The sequence below is a fragment of the Numida meleagris genome, chromosome 1 (assembly GCF_002078875.1).
Source record: "Numida meleagris isolate 19003 breed g44 Domestic line chromosome 1, NumMel1.0, whole genome shotgun sequence".
Lineage (NCBI taxonomy): Eukaryota > Metazoa > Chordata > Aves > Galliformes > Numididae > Numida > Numida meleagris.
In genome coordinates, this window is record NC_034409.1 from 172,374,485 (window position 1) to 172,395,054 (window position 20,570).

The 20,570-nt window shown below is 38.9% G+C and overlaps 1 protein-coding gene across 4 annotated transcripts in view; it reads left to right on the plus strand.

The window, feature by feature from the left end:
- N4BP2L2 (NEDD4 binding protein 2 like 2) overlaps positions 1 to 20,570 on the plus strand; it is a 45,143-nt gene that overhangs the window by 19,070 nt on the left and 5,503 nt on the right. For all 4 annotated transcript variants that reach the window (XR_002432961.1, XM_021378258.1, XM_021378274.1 and 1 more), the window contains exons 6-7: positions 2,526 to 2,669; positions 16,825 to 18,590. Coding sequence is in view for 3 of the 4 variants with exons in the window: in XM_021378258.1 (XP_021233933.1) it covers positions 2,526 to 2,669; positions 16,825 to 18,590 (1,910 nt within the window). In the remaining variant the exon portion in view is untranslated. The remainder of the gene's footprint in view (positions 1 to 2,525; positions 2,670 to 16,824; positions 18,591 to 20,570) is intronic.

A 20,570-nucleotide genomic window follows, 5' to 3' on the forward strand; every position in this document is an offset into this window, starting at 1 on the left:
AGTTTTTGTTTTTTGAAAGTGGTGATGCGGGGTTCTGTTTTGGAGGTTTGTGTTGTTGTTTCCCTATTAGTGTGTTTAGGAAATAGATTACAGAGAGAAGTTATTGTAGTTTGGGGGTTTCCCGTTATGAATTTTGAGCTCAACATTTTGTGCATTACCTGGGTAAATACTATCCTAGTAACGAATTCAGAGACCCTATTAATTGTCTGAAGTCTAATTCCCTCCTAAACAGGATCACTAAGTTTTCACTTTTTGTTTCTACTGTTTGGAATAAAACCACACTAGCTTGTACTTTACCTAGCCTAAGTATTTTGGATATATCCTTCTTTCTTTTTTTTTTTCCCTTCCTTCTTTTTTTCTTTTCCTTTTTCTCTCTCTCTTTTTTTTTTTTTTTGTGGCACTGTCTGATTGAGATTGTTAGTAACTTTTATTCAGTGCTAGAATACGCCGATATTCTAGAAGACTTGTGTACTTCTAGATAACATCTGTATTGACTTGTTTCTGCCATGGCTTAGTGTTTAAGGAATCTGTGAAAAACCTTACTGAAAGGAAAAAAAGACTTAAGTCAACAGTAGGTGAATTCCTGATGTCAAGAACATGACAAATGTGTTTTCAGTGTCTTTTTTTCCTCCAGCATGTTGATGAGGTACATATCGTCTTTAGATTCATTTGTGTGTGATTTTTGCTTTTACTTTAGTTTTCTGCACATAACTTGTGAAAACATCTTGACTTCACACGTGTGTGTCTTGTAGCAGTGCTCAAGGCATGTTACATGGTATTTAGACCTTTTTATGTAAAGGGTTTCATCCTTCCAGATGTCATTTTTAGGAAATTCAGAAAACTGCAAATCGGAGCAAACAAGTGGTGCATTGGTAGAAGAGAGATGTTTAAGTGCTTATTTAGCATTGGACAAAAAAACATTACCTTCCTTCGGGAAGTTTTTATGATTTCTGAGTAGGAAGCAGAACATAAACAACAACAACAAAAAGTGTTACGTTTGATTCATAGAATCATAGAATGGCCTGGGTTGAAAAGGACCTCAAAGATCATCGTGTTTCAAACCCCCTGCTGAGTGCAGGGTTGCCAGCCGCGAGGCCAGAGTGGTCTACACCATTCAGACATCTGGGAAATAACAGGTGTCCCGTCTAAGCAGTATTTAGGGACAGAAGTTATTTTCTTAATTTAAAATTTACCTGCTGAATATACACACAGAAGTGAAATGCAAACACATTAAATATGTTCATTTTTCCTTCAGTATGATCATAGAACTGCAATTTGGTATTGATTTCATTCAACTTTGTGCTGATTTTTTTAAGGCAGTAAGGTGTGTGTAGTATTCTTTTGTGAATATATTGGGATGCTCTGCATGGCAAGATTCTTCTAGTGTAGAAGCTTTTAATAGTGACAGAACTTTGCTATTATCAACAGATAAGCTTTCTAAGTATAGCTGTCTGTTAGGAAATTTTGCTGGTACATCTGTTGGTGGAGGGTAAGATGACTTTGTGTTCCTTCAGTATAGCCAGGCTGCCAAAAAGATTAGTGAAGATGTGCCCAAAGAGGATAAGCTGCCTTGATTTTTTTAGATTCAGTTCTGTTGCAGTGCTGGTAACTCCCTGACACTCAGTTTGTGCGTTAGCCTCATCATTACGTTTTTAGCGGTGACTGAAATTCTGCTAATGTGAATTTTGAGTTACTATTCTGTAGGTGCTGAGGAAATAGATACATTATATTGTAATGTCTAATGTCTCAGGTTCTTAAAAGGCCAGGTTCTCACTGAAAGCAGTGGCTGTTCACTAACTACTGCAAGAACAGGATGTCTCTTTTGGCTGCTCTTCCTTTCCTTTTCGTGTATATTTCTAAATTTGCCACAAGTATCAGTAAAAACTAGTAGATAAAAGTATCGTGAGAATGCAGTTCTTGCTTAAAAAATAACTTAAAAATGTTTATCTTCATTTTCCTTAGTTTTATTGATGAGAAAATATTCTGTCATAAAGTCTTGAAATCATATAGTTCCATTTTTTTGCTAGCTTACTGTCCTAAATAATAGTCTATAAAGCATTTATCTCTCTACTTATTAGCTAGTATATGATAAAAAGTCTTAAGAATAAATAGGAACAAAAGTGTTTCTAGGCTATTTAGGTATGTTGTCCTGATGAATAACATCAGATTTCTTTATAAAGAAGAAGGGCTGTATTGTTTTCTGTTACTTAATATGTTCAGTGGTTAATTGTTAAAAATAAAATAAGCATTAACACAAACTGAATACTGAGAGAATGAGAATACAATGCAAAAAAGTTTAAATTTGAAATGTTACAAAATTTTAAATTAAAATGTATGCAGTTACTTGACTTAGTTGTATGTATCTTTTCCAATAATATAAAGCTTACTGCTAAGAAATACAGCAAAATACATCTGGTTCTCTTAGAAATGAAAAGTGAGGAGAAAAAACGTGGAATTAGATTTTTTTCATGTGGACTGTAAACATAACCGTACCAGGCAATTCATTTAAATTTTTATTTTTGTAGGAGGAATAAGCATGGGGTCACTCGTGAGAAGATTGCTCAGATGTTGGAACGATACGAATATCAAATATCCATACCTATTGTCATGAATTCAGAGTTACCTCCTCACAAACACACACAGAGGCCACCTCTGCAGCGAAGACATAGGTGGGGAGGCAATACAGACTCATGGGATTCTTTCAGTATTTCCAGTAGCCGATAACACAGTTGCAGTCAGTGATAAAAATCTGTTACTTCCCCTTCTAAAATACGTCACCACCTCCAATAAACTAGCGGATTTTCTGGTTTAAATAGGCCCGGTTCAAGACCGTTTCCTTCTGGAGGTTGTTCCTTTAGCGGACTTGGATGTAAATAAAGTTGTACATTGAATGTTTTAAAAAACTATATTTATTACAGTTGTAATAAGTTTGATTTTAGTAAAATTTTTGATATAATATGAGGTATAGCGTAGTCTTTCTTCATAAACCTAAGACAGTGATGTTTTCATACAACAAAGAACTGTATAGAAGGTTTTCTTTAAAGAAGAAGGTCCTGTTAGATATCTTTGAAAACAGAATTTAGTCCCAAAGGAAGAGATTATTTATGTGTTAATCAATTTTTATGATTCTCATTATATTTGATGAGACTTTTTCTAAAACAGTGATGTCCTGGGTTGTGCTTTGGTTGTAACTGGTATATATTGCCAAAAACTATTGGCAAAAAGAAGGTATGTATTTTCTGGTTCATCTGAGAAGCTCATCTCAGCTGAAGCAACAGTATTCACCAGCTTTAAACTCTGTGACCTCAATTTTTTTAATTTATTCATTCTTACATGCTACAGTGGTGTCTGCACACCATTGACCTTCTTGTGTCTAAAAACCCCAAATTTTATCACTGCAAGCAAAATTCATTAAGTCTTTCTTAGTCAGTTTCTTTCATCTAAAAATGAAGAACTTAAATCATTAGGCTGTCAGATCTCAATCCACAGTTGGGATACATCCATTCAATACAAATAATGGGTATACCTCTGTAAAACCATATTGTATTCTTACTATGGCACAGCCGATGTGATCTGTTTGGCACGTAACAGCAAATGAACCAGCATGGAGATTGACTAAGTTATTGCTTTTTTTTTTTTTATTTTTTGGCTTAAAAACTGATGAATTCGTAAGCTTTCACTTTGGTTGCTTTCTAGCTGTTTACTGTATTAATAAAATACATTTGTCTTCAGTGTTGTTTTAGTAATTCAATGCAAGTTTTTTTTCATTTTAAGCTTTTATGCAGATGAGCGCTGTTAACTAACCTGGTGGCTGGAAAAACTTTTCTTCAAGTCTAACTCTGTTTGATTCTCTAAAACACTGAATGAGTAAATGTTGAGGAGGAAGGCTTGTGAAGAACATGAGAACAGAGCTAAAACATCTTTTTTTCTATTTTGTTATTATTACGGTGTAACAGTCAATAGAATTTTGAAAATTCTGAAGCCAGCATGATTTTTATTTTTTACTTATAGACAATATGTAATAGGGGCCCTAAAAATTGCTTTATCTTCTCTATGCTTTGTCTGAGTAACAAAACCTGAAAATCCAGGTATGTAATGAAGTATCTTTCTGTGTCTTTGTCACAACTACTGTGCAAGTCTACATTTGTACAATTTAACATATGTCAAGAATAACATTTTTCTAAGGGATTTTATTAACTGTAGGAGTTGAAGTGTGAAGTTTCACATTTAAATTATTGTTTTATTAATTTGAAAAATAATGCAAATAGTGCATGGATTCTTAATATGTTGAACAACTGTGTATACTTTACTTTTTTAAAAAAGCTCTTGTATAATATTCATACCAATTGTGTTACGATATTTTAATTTCCATGGTCATCTTTTTCCCTGTCTCAAGAGAACTGTGGAAATCATTGTCAATGATCAGTAATGCTTTAATTTAAGTTTTTATATTTCAATATAAAAGTACTCTTTGAATTAGAGGAAGATGGATTTTTTTTGAGAGAGAGACTCATTTACTTTACTCACATGATCTATAGTATTTGAAACCGCAATAAAGGGATAAGGTAGTGTAATATTCACAGAGTGTGATATTACCAAAAAGTATTGATTATTGAAATTTGTCATCTTATCTTTTGGTGCCGTCTTCTTCAGCTTTTAAAGGAAACTGGCTTTTTTTAATACAGTATTTAATTGATACTGAAGTTCTCTTTAACTGAAATTTTGGTTTTTGAGGAGATGTGGATTATTACTGTTTTAAAAGGATGCAGCATTTCTGTGTTGTATTGTTTTAATAAATTGTTGGTGGATGGCGAGTAGTTATGCAGACGCGTGCTGGTCAATGTAGGCTTGCTATTTGCGAAGGACACAAAAAGAACAAAACAAGAGTGCTTTGCAACTTGTCACGGGATCAAAAAGTTATTGGAAACTGCTTAATCTATAGTGCTATATTCCAAGGTAAGTACGGTGACGTAACAGGTGAAAACATGATCGTTGTTTTACAGTATATTCATGTTTTGTGAGGAGATCACACTTCTGGTTTAAGCTACTAACCAGGAATGTGTGCATCTGAGACAGAAGTTGCTTTCTTGTTGTTGATGGCATATTATACTACAATATAAATATGGGAATAAAAATAAAAAAGAGGATGTGAAATACACATATTGCAGGTGTTGAACTTCTCCTGCTCACTCACAAGTGAGGAAGATGTCTTATTTTGCCACAAAGTACACACAAGAAATGTAAAGACTCTTTAATTAGAACTCAGTTCCATTAGACTTGAGATCTAATTATTTTTACTACCCGGCATAGTGTTTATGCAGCACACCTATTGATTTGTCAGACATCATAATTTTGGATGCATTGTTATTGATTTCTAGTGAATTTCTAGTTCATAGTATTTGATGAAATAATAGTGACAGAATAGTAGGTAGAACATTAGTGTAGCAAATGGAGATTCTCAGTATCTGCTGCATATTTCAAACTAGTGAAATGTTTGGTAGGTAAATTTAAACAGAAGAGTTAAGATGCTTAGCTGCAGTTTTAAAATCTACTTTTCTAATCATTACATTTAAATCAGAGTTACGTGGGAACGTATTTTGTTAGCAGGTAGCTGTATAGGATGATGTGCTGTTATAACGGGGGAAAAAAGCTCTAGTTTTACTGCTTGATCTAAGCTGCTGTGTCTTGATTTCCTGAAGTATTAAAAGCTTTGACAGATGATTTAATGTTACCTTTTCATTTACAAGAGTAATAATACAAAACAATATACCTAATGTAACAGCAGTTATTTATTTATTTATTTATTTTTAATATGATGTTACATGATGTCCTGTAAAGAATTCTGTCTTCTGTTCTGGTGGCCTTGTCCCCTTTAGGTTCATTCTAGTCTATTTTGCTGTGCTGGGTGCTTTTTTAAGTTCTTTTTTTTCTGTAAAGATGAAAGCCAGGGTTTTGTCTTTTGTGTTATGTCTCCTGAAGCATTCTACAGAGGTGGTAGATTTTCTTTATTTCTCTGTTAATAGACAGAGCCTGATCTTCAGTTATCTGTTTTTTTTTTCTTTGCTTGTTTTCTTTGTTTCCTGATGTAATTTACACTGTCAGTACTTTCGTGTTTTTGTGTTTTTTTTTTTTTTGAGCTGACCAATATAATTCATTTTCAGTGAGCTGCAAAAAAATATATATTTTCATCATTTCACATTCCTCTGTGTGATACCTGTCATTTGAACTCCTGCCTCCTCCTAGTGATCAAGTTTAGTGGAAGAACTTCTTTCCCTCTCTGCTGGTACATCAGGAATGTATGTTGAGAATTGAGGGGTTTCCATGCAAAAGAAAAGAGACCTGTATTACAACTCCTGGTAAGAAGCAGTGAGACAACATAGTGTTAAAATGCAGTTCATAAAATTGAAATCAAGTGTTAAATTTAAAAGTGTTCAGATGTTTTGTATAGGTCAGGTATGTGGAAATACTTCTCAGTGTTTCTTCAGTGACATTTTTCATTATTATTGTTTTTTTTCACTATTATTTCATTATTTTCTCATCCTTTCAAAACAAAAGCGGGGGCTGTATGGTGTTGCTGAAAGACCATAATCTTTGTTAGATTAAAGCTCCACATTAATTATTTCCTAGATGAGAATCTACTGCTACATCAATTTAGGGTTTATATTTTTCTCTGCATAAGCCAACTGTGTTGGATAGCTGTAAATCAGCTTATTTTCAGTTCACAGAAAAATATGTGGATAACATAGCTGGTCTTTAAGGTGTCTTGAAGATAAAGCAGTATGTAGGAGTTTATCAGGCTCAGATCATTTCCATTTTTATTCTTTATTTTTATGGTAACAGAAAAGCAGCAAGTGGTGTTCTTGGCTTTGGGTGGACCGTGACAAATAGATCAAGAATAATAAAGGTATTGAAAAGTATTGTGTCTGGAACAAGTCTTCGCATTTCCTTTTAGTTGGTAGTGCTGTTTCCCGGTTGAGAGCTGCTCCTTCCTTTCTCAGGTGGGCGGTCCTTGACCTTGTAATGTGTATCTTGCTGTTTCATAATGCTTGTAACAATGCCCTGTTCTGCCAAGTGGGGATGTACTGTAACTATTAGGTAACTGTTTCTCAGTCCTACTTCCAGGCTTTTTGGTGGTGGTCAAATTTTTTGTGTGTTTTTGTTACATTTACCCTTTTCTTGAGCACCTCCAGGGACAGTGACTCCACCACCTCCCTGGGCAGCCTGTTCCAACACCTCACCACTCTTTCTAAGAAGAAATTGTTCCCCACATCCAACCTGAACCTCCCTTGGAGTAACTTAATGCCACTAGCTCTCATCTTAATAGCTTACTGGACAGCTTTCCCACATCCTGCTCATACCTTGAACTTTCTAATGGTTCACGAACCTGCTTTGGAGTGGATTGGGTTATATTACTTCTCCCGCATTGATGCTTTTTTCCTTGCATTTTCATTCTGCATTTGAGGTGAATACATTGCTTTTCAAGACTCGTGAAAACAGAAGTGTGGACATCAGACCTGAAGCCAGACAGGCATGTGTATTTGCACTTCATTTGCAGACTGTGGATAGAAGTGTTCGATACATACTCCAAATGTTCAGTGAGGCATACCTGAGAAAACTTCAAAACTTTTTTCACTTTATGAAACCTCCAGTTACAGGACTGTGCTTACGGCTATGCAGCAAATCTGCATTATATATGAGACTATAAATAGCATTCTACATATGCATATATAAAAAACATAGCTGGAGCATTGGGTTCCATTCTGTATTTTTGTTTGGTTTGAGCAGTCTAGACTGAGTTCCTGTTCCTAACAATGAATACTGAAGTTATGTTCATCACGCTGTCTTTTTTTTCTGATCTTGAGGAAAGGCTTTGTTGTGAGTAGATAGCTGACTATAGTGTAACTGCTCTGTAGGGAAGTGAGTTGTAAAGAGATTAAATGAGTTTATATCTTCTAACTATTTATTTTGTGGTGCTCACATTGACGATGTGTAGCTTTGAGAGCCTTGCTATGAGTAAGATGTGACACGGGAGTGAGTAGAGCAGAGGGCCACCAGAGTGCTCAGGGCATGGAGCGTGGTGCACAAGGAGAGTCTGGGAGGAATGGGGCTGTTCAGCCTGAAGAAGAGAATGCTGGGGCCAAGACAGCTTGGTGCTGGCTTCAACTCCCTAATGGGAGGCTGTGAGGATGGAGCCAGGCTCTTCTCAGATGAGAAGCGATGGATTGAAGTTGCAGCATGGGAAATTCTGATTAGATCTTAAAGGAAAATAAAAAAAAAAATCAGTCCCCTGTGAGACTGGTTGGACACTGGTAGAGGGTCCCCAGAGGCTGTGTCATTTCCGCTCTTGAAGCATTCCAAACTTGATAATTCCAAAATGTGATCTAATCTGGTATTGCTTTGAGAAGATGATGGACCCTGTAATCTCCAGAGGCCGTTTCTGGCATAAATTACTCAAATTTGTATAGTGAGAGCAGTGCCCATGGTATCAAAAGAACTATTTAGCTCATATCTATCAGAGAATACTTCTAAATCACTAGCTGCATTGCTTCCTTGTTTCAGAGTGTCACATGCAGGCTTGTATTAATACAGGTGATCTGTGGTTCTCTTCTTGTTCTCGGATGGGTGCTGAGATTCTGACTTGGGCTGCAGCAGCATACACAAGGACTGCTCCAAAAGTAATGCCTCCTGTTTTATAACGTTGGCCCACGACATCAGAGGCGGCTGTTGGTGGTATGGCAGTAGGCGTTGAACATTCCCACCAATATTCCATTACATTTTGTTGCCATGTGACAGGTGGCAGCAGAGGGGCAGTCTGATGGAATGGCATCTGACATGGGAGTGCAGATGAAGCAGGGGTGTGTCATTGAGTTCAACTGTGTGGAAAAAATGGCACCCACTGGCATTCATTGACACTTCCTGAATGTCTGTGGAGACCGAACAGTGGATGTGAGCACAGTAAGGTGGTGGGTGGTGCATTTCAGCAGTGGTGACAGCAACAGTGGGCCACCTCCATTGGTGCTGGTCTTTACAAGTGCATTTTTTTCATTGCTGGCAAAAATGCAGAGCTAATTGTGGTAATTATGTTGAAAAAGCGATTTGTAGCTGAGAATTTAGTGTCATCATGCTCTTTCTGTCTGTTGTTGTGTGGAAATAAATATGAGGCATTACTTTTGGAGCAACCTACATATTAGCTTACACCTATGTAATTTTTACTTTCTGTCCAAGGACAAACTTCTGTTGACATTTACGATGTTGCAGAATTGGAGGACATGGTTTCCTTTGTCTGTTTATCCCTAGCACTCTAGGAATGATCCCGTGTTGTTTTACAAAAAGCAGTTGTCTTTAAGGGGTTGTGCCTCTTGTCTATCCCTAGTTCTTTCAGTGAAAGAAGTTTGTTTAAAAGGGAAATTAGATAACAATACAAAGGAGAAAGAGTAGTACATAATGATAGTAAGTGAAAATCAGGTGCCAGAATGACATAATACTGGGATTTGTCTAAATAAGAAAATAAATGTATTATCTTCCTGAGAATCACACAATTGAATGCTGCATAGCTCCTAATGTTTTGTACCACCTAATAATTATAGCAGCTGTTCTCAATAGCATCGCTGCCTGTAGTTATACCTATGTGAATTTTAGCGTTGCCATCATCTAAGGTAGCGGTTGGATTTCAGCTGATACTGTTACTTTTACTATTTTCCTCTTACATCTTTCCTTCCCCCCCCCTTTTTTTCCCTCCCAGACCGTGTCTTGCTGTCACTGATTTGGCATGGCTTGTCTCTGTGTTCAGTTACTACAGTTTTCTTCATGGTTCTGGATACATCTCCCCCTTCCCTTTTCTTCCCTGAAGTATCAACTTGTGTGCAGAGCCCTACACCTTATTCTCTCTTTCTTTTATGCCTCAGCTCAAACTGAGGCTGATTCCAAGACTGATATTTAATTACGTACAGTTTTGTTGATTGAAGCTCTTTTGAATACAGCTAAAATCTGTTTTCCTTCACTGAAGTTCCTAGCAGAAGACATCTTGTTACATACCTCCAAGCAGTCTGTTCTGCTCTCATTGCACCTGTGTTGCTTCCTTATGCCCCTGCACATGCTTCTTGTCAGCTTGACTTTCATTGTCAGTCAAGCTTCATTTTACATTTGGTTTGGGTGTGATCATGCCTTGACAAAGAACAGCCAATGCTTCACCCTATAAAAATCTCGTTTTGGCTTCCACACCTTTTTATTGTGTTTGCTTATGACTAAATTCCGGTTTGGGTGGTTGTTACCTTTGTATTTAAGTGCTATGGTGATACATCACCATACATATTTCTCTATTTTCTGGTAAAAATAATGTTTTTATTTATTTCTCAGTGGTCTGTACACGATGAGGCTATTTTTCAGAAATAAGGATCTGGAAAATCTGTCTTACTTGTGTACCACATTGTGAGATAGTATTTCAGGCTATCATGAGCACTTCAGCAAATCCACCTTTCCCATGCAGATGGGCTTTGCGTAAGCACATGCCTGGACACCAGCAGACCGTAAGGGAGGGGAGCTGTGAAATGGATTGGGATGTGGCTCACAAAATTTAATTTCTGAATGCAAATCTTCTTTCTTCTAAAATCAAGGATCTGCTCAGATGCAGTACTGTCTTGTATTTTTAAATGGGTTAGGTTATATACAAATTACACTGAAGATACATTTGTAACAGCAACGTTGTTCTTTGTTTGGAAAGGAAAAGGCTGAGATTTTTAAGGTAACTATGTGCGTATTTTTTCAATAGCTGTGAATTGCATTTGCAGTGGATAACATTTGGTCGGGTGCAGTCTTCATCCCCGTGTACTTCAGCTGATGGTTTGCAGCCTGGGTTAACAACTTTAGGATGTGGTGAGTGAAATGTGCTCCGCTGTTGCTGAAAGTGCTTAGGATTTAGTCAGAACTGATCACTTCGTATCCAGATATGTGTGTTTAGTGATAGTTTGTCCAAAAAAGCCCCCACAAAACTGAGATTGCTCATTGTCAGAGAAAGTGGGATTTTTCCATCCTGTTTTGGAAAGTGTTCCTAAAAGCCTCATATAAAAATGTCTTCATGTCAATAGTGAATTAGGGAGGAGTGCTGCAGTGCAGATTGCACCGAACTTTAACTAGTGCACATTTGACTACAGTTCATATGTCTTCAAACAGCTTTTCAAAACAGCGTATTTGTTGTCTAGCCTGCGTTCATTTCAAACAGGCTGTCTTCATGGCTAAGCTGTTATCATCCAAGTAATGGAACTGTTATGTTAGAAATGTTATCAGACTTGAAAACATGGTTCATGTCATATTTCCAGTGGGTAATGTTGGCATCTGCATCCATACTAAGTGTTCCCAGAGGGAGCTTAAATGAAAATTGATTCTTTGAGCCTTCGTGGATAAGAAGAGTGATAACTCTCTTTTGTTTTATGTTCTGGTTAATATTCTGAGATGTGTCAGGTGAGATATTTGTGGCACCTAAATGAGATTGAGGGTGGCTTCTGAGTTCTTTCACTTGTTCTGGAAGTAAGGTGTTTGATACTGGGTAGAAATTCACTCAGTATGTATGTGTGCATGCGAATATATCAAAAAGTGTATTCAGGGTGGATTTCCTTACTGTTGTTCAACACATTCCATGAATAAAGAGCCAGAAGAAAAGGAAAAGAGCTCTTTCAGTCAGAAGACAGGCACAGCTTTCCTCAAGCAGGCAGGACAACGATCAGTATGATCACTCCACCCGAAGCTTCTTGTGGAGTGAATGGGCCATCATATGAAAACTGAATTGCTGTGAGTAGCACCTACAGCAGGTGGAGTTTTGATGGGTTTCAGTTGGTTATTGTTCATTTCTTTACATGTTTTACTTCAAAGTGAAGTAGTAAACTTGCATGCGTATTTGATTAAATGAACAGCTTCTGAAGACATGCTGTGATCAAATCTGTTGTGTGCTGTTCTCTGTGCTCTCGTTGGATCAATGTCTCCTGTGTCTGGAATACAGTGGGGCAGGAATCCGATGGCTGGTTATATAGAGTGTGGAACTGTTTCAACTGCAGTCCTGTAGAGTGGTGAAGACTGGAGTAGCTCTTTGAGCACTGTGATAGAATAGCATATTTTATGAGGGTGCATGTTTAATTCTCACCATCATTGGGAAATGAAGAATAATGGAACCATAGAACAGCTTAGGTTGGAAGGGACCTTACAGATCATCTAGTTCCAACCCCCTGCCATGCACAGGGGTTACTTTAGATTGAACCCAGTTAGTAGGGTCGTTACTGGTTTGGGATGGGGAGCATTAATTTACAACACTGTAATGTGTAAACATTTCCTATGAATCCTATATGGTGAATTTCTACCCCAACTTTTTGCTACTGAAAGGAGTTACCTTGCTCCCACCAATTCTTTTCTCTCAGCTACACACAAATTTTACTTCTTGTTTTGGCAACTTGAATTGGCTCAACAAAAAAATACGGTTTTGCTTGCTTTTCCATGCTGGCTTAGGCAGCTGAATCCACCTACAAAAGATTGCTGGAGAACCAGCAAGAGATGGGTACTGGAATTGCATAGGCAACATCTAGGACAAAGTGGGAGAGGGTGACTAAATCTGTTTTTTCAGCAACAATAAAGTGCTGAGTTGGATACTCAGCATCTGATGGAATTTCACCTTTCAGGAAGCCCTGTGTTGCTGAGCAGTTATTTTTTTTTTTTAGGGTGTCACGCTCAAATTTACTTTGTGTATGGTTTTTGACTCTTGCTTAATCACCTAATACCAATGTTCTATTTGGTTTTGAGGAATTGCATCTTCTTTTAAGAACAAAAGGCAGAATACGCAACAAGAAAGGCTGGTGCCATGGCTTTTTTTGTTGTTGTTATTCCAAAGTTACAGCCACTGTTTCTGCTTGTTGCTTCAGTCAGGTTCAGTCATGAGGAAGAATGCATTCATTTGGGCACCTCAGTACAGAAAGGACATTGAGGTGTGGAGCAGGTCCAAAGGAGGGCAACAAGGCCCGTGAAGGGCTGGGAGCTGTAAGGCTCCTATGAGGAGCGACTAAAGGAACAGGGGCTGTTTAGTCTGGGCAAGAGGAGGCTGAGGGGAGACCTCATTGCTCTCTTCAAATACTTGGAAGGTGATTGCAGCGAGAGCGGGGCTGGTCTCTTCTCAGTGGTGACAGGTGACAGGACAAGGGGAAATGGCCTCAAGTTGTGCCAGGGGAGGTTTAGGTTGGATATCAGGAAAAACTTCTTTACAGAAAGGGTTGTTAAGCACTGGAACAGGCTCCCCAGGGAGGTGGTCGAGTCACCTGTCCCTGAATGCGTTTAAAAACCGTTCGGATGTGGTGCTTGGGGACATGATCTAGTGGTGGATTTTTAGAGTTAGAGCAGTATGGTTAGGGTGCGGTTGGACTTGATGATCTTGAAGGTCTTTTCCAACCTGAGCAATTCTATGATTTTATGATTCAGTCATGTACACGGACTTAACAGGTAGGGAAGAGGAACCATATCCCCGTAATTATATAAGCAGCTCTACTAGAACATATTGAAAGTCACATATTGTCTTATAATGAAAGTCCATTCTTTATGGAGACTTTGGAAATTAATGGTAATGTAAGTTTCTCGAAGAGTATGTAGCTCATTGTTGAATGTCATATAGAATTGCTTTTTTAATTTATCAATTCCTCTGCACTTCCATTACAGTGATTACTACAGACATGTTTTGACATCAAGGAGACATCAATTTAAATGTATGGCAGAGCTGAAGTTTGTTAAAATAAACTTTCATTAAAATAACTGTTTTTTTTCCCTGTTTTTGTCATTTTCCAGTTTTAAAGAAAACGTTTCTACCTCCCATAGGTTGTCTTCTTGGCGTGTTCTGCCTCAGCTGTGATGAAAATGTTGTTTGTTTCTCCAGTGAAGACCCTGAGTGCTGCCTCTCAGGCAGGCTGGAGGTGCTGTTTTGAACGTTGGGTTAAACCTTGAAGTCATGTGTAATAGAGTTATGGGGAAAAGTTTTAATATGGTCTAAATGGCAGGCTGACAAATTTCAGAGTATCATTATAGAAAGTGAATTCCTCTTCCAGCAAATATGCTGTTACATTGTTAAGGTATTTATCGCTGAACAGTTGTGTCTTTTTAAAACGCATAATATATGATGAAACGTAAATAACAACTGAAACTGCAACTTTTTTTTTCCCACTTGAGTGTCTTTTGTGTGCTTCAAAACAACTTGCTAGCAAATGCCCCTGCCAAGAGGAAAGTCTATCTCCATGCTGGTTCTCAAACTGTTTCTATGTGCCATGTGGTTTTACGAGTGGGGAAAACCCTTCAAAAAAGCATATAGGTGGGCTAAAAGAGGAGGAACTGGGTTAAAATTTAAGAAAATTAGTAGACAATTCACTTTATTACATTAAAAAAAACAAAACAAAACAAAAAAACAGTGTACCATGATATTGGATATACCCCACACAGGGTAATTTCAGCTATGGCATCACAGCACACTACAGTGTTTCTCAGAGGTATTACTTTGTTAGATCTAGTTGGCTGAAGAAGTGAAGAATAATGAAATGGATTATTCTGCGTTCAGTAGTCCACCACATCCCATTTTGTTTTTGTCCTCTAGTTTAGGAGGAAATCCAAACCCATAGAAAACTAAGTTCACTGAACTGCTCCAAAATCTCTATTCCAAAGCAGAGAAATGGCGTGGTTGTATTTATTATCAACTATTGGTTCTCACTATTAAACGTCATTTCCAGGCACACAAAATCATCGGCCTGAACCAACGCTTGCATGTATCATTATTATGACATGCAACAGTTCCAGTGCAATAACAGCTGCTGGTTTCTCTGGGTTATCCGCTTTTCTTTTTGTGTTAGTTGGTGGGTGTGTTTCTGCTGTTCTTGCGTTCTAAAGTGAATCCTCTCCAGTACATTTTTGCTTCTTGAATCAGAATTGATGATGAGGAGAGGAAATAAATGTGCTGGCCTCAGCCTTCGCTTTGCTGAGCTCTTCAGTACTTCTTAGCATGCTTTCCACCCCAAGAAAGTTTCTGTCAGGATTATCCTGAAAGGATGGACAGGTAAATAAGGAGTTAGGCAGCAGAGATGTGCTTGAGTCTGTGGTAGAGAGGTTCCCACCCATGGGCAGCTGTGCAAACCCACATCTGAGAGGGGTGGATGGTAAGCAGGCACAGCTTCTGCAGTGGCGAGGCTGGACGAGTCTGTTCCTTTGCTGCTGGATTCCAGCCTTCCCATGCCGGTGCTGACGCTGGCAATCCGCTGGTCATTTCCGCAGACCTTTTGATGACAGCACTAAGATAAAATACTAGATTCTCCATGGAGCTAGTGCTCGCATCTGCTGTTTTATTTCCTCACTCCATTCAAAGCAAGGACAAACAGAATGTTCTTTTGTACCCTGTTCGTAAGGGGCATTATTATTTTGAAAACCTCAGAGAACTTCCTCTTCTAAAAACACTTTCTAAAGCTCGTTTGCAGAAGGAAGAATGCTAGTGTCAGGATTTAAGGTGCAGTCTGTGATAAGTATACAGTTCATACAAATCTAGGTTACACTTGAAAAACAAACAAACAGACCTCTCTAATTACTGTCGTAGGCATTTTACTTTTCTGCAGTTTGATTCAATAGACAAAGGAAATCTAGTCAGTCCTAGTTTTTTTCTTTTTTTCTTTTTTCCAGGCATTCTACATCTCTTTTGGGTGAGAGGGAGTATGTTTCAGAGTAAGGAGTGCAGTGTGAGCAGAATGCCAAGTGGAATTCATCTTGGCTAATATGTACCTGCAGTATAGGTACCTGCACTTAAAGCACAGCGCCCTGTATTGAAAATATACCAATTTGTGCAAGGGGAACTCAGAGGAAACTACGTAGACTCAAATACCAACATTTGAAAGAGATCTGATTTCCTAGGAGGATGCTTCCAGATCTGGATGCCACTTCAGGGCAATTAAATGTGTGTGCTTTCCCACAAGGTCTTCTCTGTGATCCATGGTGCTCATTGCAGCAATACAAAGGTGCTGGGGCTTTTGGATCCTGTTCTGGTTTAGTAATGCTGTGGCTGCACCTGGAAGGTTTTCCTTACTCATGTTCATTTCGGGGTTAACTAACACCAAGATTTCAGAGAAGTCCTTGCTAGGGCTGCAATCTATTGAATTTGGTGAGAAACGCAGGCAAAATTCACTTTAAATCACTGCCTACAGCTGACTTAAATTTGTCTGTAGTGTATTATTTTGCTGCAAATAAAATGTGAAATATTTTTTTCCCAAACATACATGTCCACTCGTAATGCATTGAGCAGTATCAGACAGTTTCTGTAGTCACTGTGCCTTTGCATTACTGAGGCTTTCAGTTAGTACAGTTTTAATTTCATCTAATCTAAATGCAGTCTATTTAATCCAAATGGATGAAATTTTCTTACTTGGTACCTCTCTGCTCAGTGTGATGTTTCAGAAATTTCAGAACAGCAGAAGATCTTTAACTTATTTAGTATCTATTATTAACATATTTAGTATCTGTTATTAAAAATAATTTAGAAAGACACCCAGAAACACGTTGTTCGGTCTTGCAGTGATTTTTGATACTTTTAGTAGAACTAAGTTAATGAGACTGCAACTGTTTTTATGTATATGTCAGATGTTCAAGATTGTTCTAAATTGTAAGGTCTCCATTTATATTTAATCAATAGAAGTTCTTATCTGAGGTTCTGTCAATTTTATAAAGCAGATGGTCTGTGTTTGACTGTCGTTAATGGTAAATACCTACCCTTCAAATGGAACACCACAAATATGTGAATGCTAATGTATTTATATATTATTATTTTTCACATAGGGAGAGAATTTTAAAGAAAAGCCATGGGCATCCCTTGACAAAAGTAAAGCAGAGGAAAAAGCGAAAAAGAAACAAAAAAATGAAAATCACAGAAATCACGAAGCAAAATGTAGGCGGAGCAGCTCATCTCGTTCCAGGCAACCAGGAAACATCTGAAAGTGAGGAGGATGACTCGGAAGAGGAAAACGGAAAGTCCCTGTGTGCATCTGGGGAAGGGCCCGAGGATCCGACGGGAGGTTTTGAGGAGCAGCCGAATGGTGATAAGGGAAGCGGGACGGAAGCTGCGAGCTCCCCTGTCACGGAGATCTCAGCCGTGTCCAATGGGGCGCTGGCACATGAATTGCCTGTAGAAAGTGACAGCTCAGTTCTAATAGATGAGAAACCCCTTTGTACTGGAAGCACAACCAAAAACGCGTTTGATGAGGAAGTGAATCTAAGGCGCAGGGAAGACCTTTGCAAGAGCAGTTCCTTGAAAATAAAGAATGACGCAAGTTGTATCCAAGAAGCAGAATGCAACTGCGAAGGAAACAGCCTGCTGGCCAGCACAGAAAGCAAACTTAAAATTACGGGTGAGCCTGACAGGGAAGCTGAACAGTTACATGTAAATGGTGAAGAAAAAGTAACCTCTCTCTGTCACAATTCAAAAGTGCTTTACAATGTGCCTGATAGTAACACAGACAACAAATGTGTGATGAAACCAGAAGAGAATTGCTCTAACGCCTGGGCTTTTTTTTCAATTAATTTATCTACTGAGGAATTGCAGCAGGGTTTTGATACACAAGTTTCTCCTTCTTGGTCTGAGGATAAGTTTGTAGGTGAACAAAGACAGAAAAAAGCGAGGAAACCCAAACAGATGTGTACCAACAGTTCGACAGAGTTGAGCTGCCCTCAGTCCAGTGGGGGATTGGTACAGGAAAACCACCAGGAAATGGTGACTGAGAAGGGAGGTAATGTGCAGAGCAATGGCCTGTTGGCATCTCCACCTGGTAAAGTGTGTGTGGGTTCACTTGTGGAACCCTGGAGCACCTCCATGCACTGTGCAACTGAAGTAAATGCTTCAAGAAGTGATGCTGCACCAGTTGCACCAAAGAGAAAAAGGTACAGAAGAATAGTCAACTTGGCACCCAAGTTTAATCTGCCCAGAGAGATTGCTGGTGGTATGGAGGGAGGGAAGGAAGTCCTGCTAAAAGGTGACGGTCCCTCAGAAAGTGCTTTAGAAGTGGAGCAAAAGGGCCTTCTATGCCAGGACCGTGGACTGGGACGTGAACAGAACCTTGCGTTTCAGGAGTATGCTGCACCGTACAGTGGCCCTGAGGCACCCTATTCCTTGCCCACCCCTGATGTGGATTCCCATTTACGAGATATTTCATATTTTCATGTGGGACAGTCTTCTCCAATGCCAAAGTATTCTTGTAGTGTTTGTGTGATTTCCAGGACAAAGGAGGAGCGAGCCCGAACCCCGAGGCGACAGCAGGCAGTTGGTAACAAAGAGGGTGAGAGTGAACAAACCTCCTCAGATGTCACCAGCAGCCAACCAGATATTTTGTCTTCTGTTAAAGTTGTTTCTGAACATCCAGAAGATTCGAGCACACTGGAAAGCTGTGTTGCAAATGTGCACAAAACAGATGGCCCTGAGCCGTCAAAGGCCTCTCCACCTGCATTTAAACAGGACGTGAATGCAAAAGCCAGCTTCCTGGGACTTCCCTTATCCATGGGATTTGCTTTTCAACTTGTGCAGCTCTTTGGTTCTCCAGGTCTTCCGCTGGGTAATGCTCTTCTTACTGCTGCTATGTAGATATCTGTGTGTGTGTGATTAAGCATTCATTTTGATTGCAGGTAACAGTTAATGAAATGTTAGCCCTATTGGAAAGAATCGCTGCTGCTTTGGTGAATTTATTTATTTTTAAACTAAAATAATCTTCACTTTCTCTCCAAGAGGCCACTGGGTTTGGCCTCACCTGCACATTCTCTGCAGTAACGGTGACTTAGCAATTTTAAATCCAAAGCACAAAGCTCTTGATGTGGGTACATCATTATCAGAAAGACTTTAATTTATTGATTACAAATCTAAATGGAAAAGAGGGTACAAAATATATGCTCTTATATAAAGCTTGCATGTTTGATTTTTTTGTGTGTGTGTTTTATCTGATGGATTATGGTAGCTTTCCCTTTTCTTTGTTTAGCAAAGATCTCATAAACCCTAATGTGGGTTAGATATGGTTGAAAAACTTTTCCAGAATCTAATTTAATTTCCACTTTGATATCAAACTTACAGGATGCATTTTCTGATATTCAGTTCTTTCTTTTTAATCGCGTGTGATGGAGTGTCACAGTGGTATTCTTACCTTCCAGAGCCCCAGCTGTCCTATGTTTGTGCTTTCAGTTTAGCACCTTAACTTACTTAGGATCACGATCAGTGCTCGGGAGAGCTGTGTGTGGCAACTGTGATTTCCAAAGCGCGGCCAGCTGGCTGCACAGAGCTGCAGTCAGCAATAACCAGCGTGTTTGGAAATCACCGCACACACTGATGGAAAGAGCCACCCATGTCCCCTGTGTGTACAGGTCTTCAACTTCCTTGCAGACCTTCCAAACTTAGCCTGTGGAAAAAAAGAAACAGTGAGTTTGATTTGGCAAACAAATAGATTTTTAAAGCACAGACCAGTTGTTGAGTCTGTACCACCTGTTGGTTTCAATGGAATTTAAATTTAACCACAGATGCTCATGTTGAAATTTAAAGACAACTGAAGAGCAGCTTATGTTCTGTCTCTATGCAAAAACAGGCTTGCAGATTCTTTGTTTTAACATACAAGCTGATGGCACTGCTACCTGCCGGAACAGTGATGGCAGCCCCCTGGCAGCACTGCTGGTCTCGGTGTGTGCCCAAAGAACCCGCAGTGCTGCCTGACCTCAGTCTGGCACCAAATCATTTGCTTACAGGGCTGAGCAGAGCCAGGGACAACTGGGATTGTCCTCAACTATTACAATAAACTCTAAACTTGGCAAGTGCTGATGTCTGTGGCCTTGGTTGCCATGAGCTAGGAGGGACTGGAGTTGGCCGTGACTTTAAAGAAGTGATCCGCCATGGGGAAAGCAAACAGAACAGGCGTTCGGCACTCGATTGTGGGTGCAGCAAACGTCATTCTTCTGTGAGTGAGTTTCTGGGTGTTTAGATGAGTTTCCTTTGGAAACAACCTTTAAGAAATATAAAGCCACCCTGATATCTCTGAGCTCCTGCCAGCTTGCGATTGCTGTGGGTTTTTTTCTCCTCGAAACTGTGAATGCTCCATGCAGAATGCTTGCCGTGTTCTCATTCAGACATGTTTTTCTCACAACTTAGAAATTCTAGTGCTTTTTTTTTTTTGTGGTGTACTGTGTATTGATAGGCTATTATTTATGGATATACACATAGAATCATGGAATGCTGCGGGCAGGGTTGCCTACCACTCCATCAGGCAGTAGATTGTGAGTGGCAATTGCAGTCAATTTTTGTTTAAATTATTTTGGAGGGAAGATTTTTGGTAAATAAATGTCCTTGGATATTTATAAATGAAAGATTAAGTTGACTTACTTTGCTTGGGTGCTTCTCTTATAAGTACAGAATATATCTTAGACCGCCTTCCTATGAAGAATCTCTTTTCAGCTCCTTATGGAGCGAAGAATTGTTGTGGTTAAAACATTTTAGAAAGTAATTTGTTGAATAATACTGAAGAGCTTCCTATAATTAAGCATTTTAAAAAGTAGATTTG